At 68.1% G+C, this 562-nt stretch overlaps 1 protein-coding gene across 2 annotated transcripts; it reads left to right on the forward strand.

Moving 5' to 3' along the window:
* The first annotated feature begins 6 nt into the window (after positions 1 to 6).
* On the forward strand, positions 7 to 545 carry LOC121358989 (polyhomeotic-like protein 2). Of its 2 annotated transcripts, none has more exons than XM_041477605.1 (2): positions 7 to 291; positions 385 to 545. In XM_041477605.1, exons 1-2 carry the CDS (start codon positions 90 to 92, stop codon positions 522 to 524), a joined length of 342 nt encoding a protein of 113 aa, XP_041333539.1. In that variant the 5' UTR covers positions 7 to 89; the 3' UTR covers positions 525 to 545. The 2 variants fall into 2 exon arrangements, with proteins under 2 accessions (XP_041333539.1, XP_041333548.1); XM_041477614.1 differs by having other exon boundaries at positions 406 to 545.
* The last annotated feature ends 17 nt before the right edge of the window (positions 546 to 562 follow it).

Consider the following 562-nt stretch of genomic DNA (forward strand, 5'->3'; position numbering starts at 1 on the left):
CCCCCCCTTGTCACGTCACCCAGGAGGCGCAGGGCTGTACCTGGTGACGCATCCCCCTCTCCTCACCCTCATCCTGCCCGGGGGGTGGGATGGGCCCTGCCAGCCCCGTGCCCACGGGGAGGACTGCCCGGGGCACAGGTGCAGCCAGGTGTGTTGCACAGGTGGGCCGCTCCTCGCTGCTGGTGGGGGCCCTGCACAAGCAGTATGCGCAGGAGCTGCTGCCGGACAAGCTCCCAGCGCAGGACAACACCACCACCACCGACTCGGACATGGAGGAGCCGTACCTGCAAGGTAGCGCCCGGGCCCCCGGCCCGCCCGGCCCCTGGGAGCCCCCGGGATTTCCCCCGGAGCGCCCCGGCTGAGCTGGCTGGTTTCTCTCTCTGGGTGTCCCTCCACGCCCCCCAGAATCCAAAGAGGAGGGGAACCCCCCCAAGTTGAAGTGTGAGCTCTGCGGCCGCGTTGACTTCGCCTACAAGTTCAAGCGCTCCAAGCGCTTCTGCTCCATGGCCTGTGCCAAGAGGTAACCCCAAAACCCACCATCCCCTCCTTGGTGGGGTAGAGG

Source organism: Pyrgilauda ruficollis, unplaced genomic scaffold (genome assembly GCF_017590135.1).
Source record: "Pyrgilauda ruficollis isolate IOZ18807 unplaced genomic scaffold, ASM1759013v1 scaffold11157, whole genome shotgun sequence".
Taxonomy (NCBI): Eukaryota; Metazoa; Chordata; class Aves; order Passeriformes; family Passeridae; genus Pyrgilauda; species Pyrgilauda ruficollis.

Bases quoted from the DNA above. Each gene is read 5' to 3' on its own strand.
- LOC121358989 (XM_041477605.1), top strand. From the start codon at position 90: ATGGGCCCTGCCAGCCCCGTGCCCACGGGGAGGACTGCCCGGGGCACA. The intron at 292-384 runs GTAGCGCCCGGG...TTCTCTCTCTGG, and splicing joins GGAGGAGCCGTACCTGCAAG to GTGTCCCTCCACGCCCCCCA.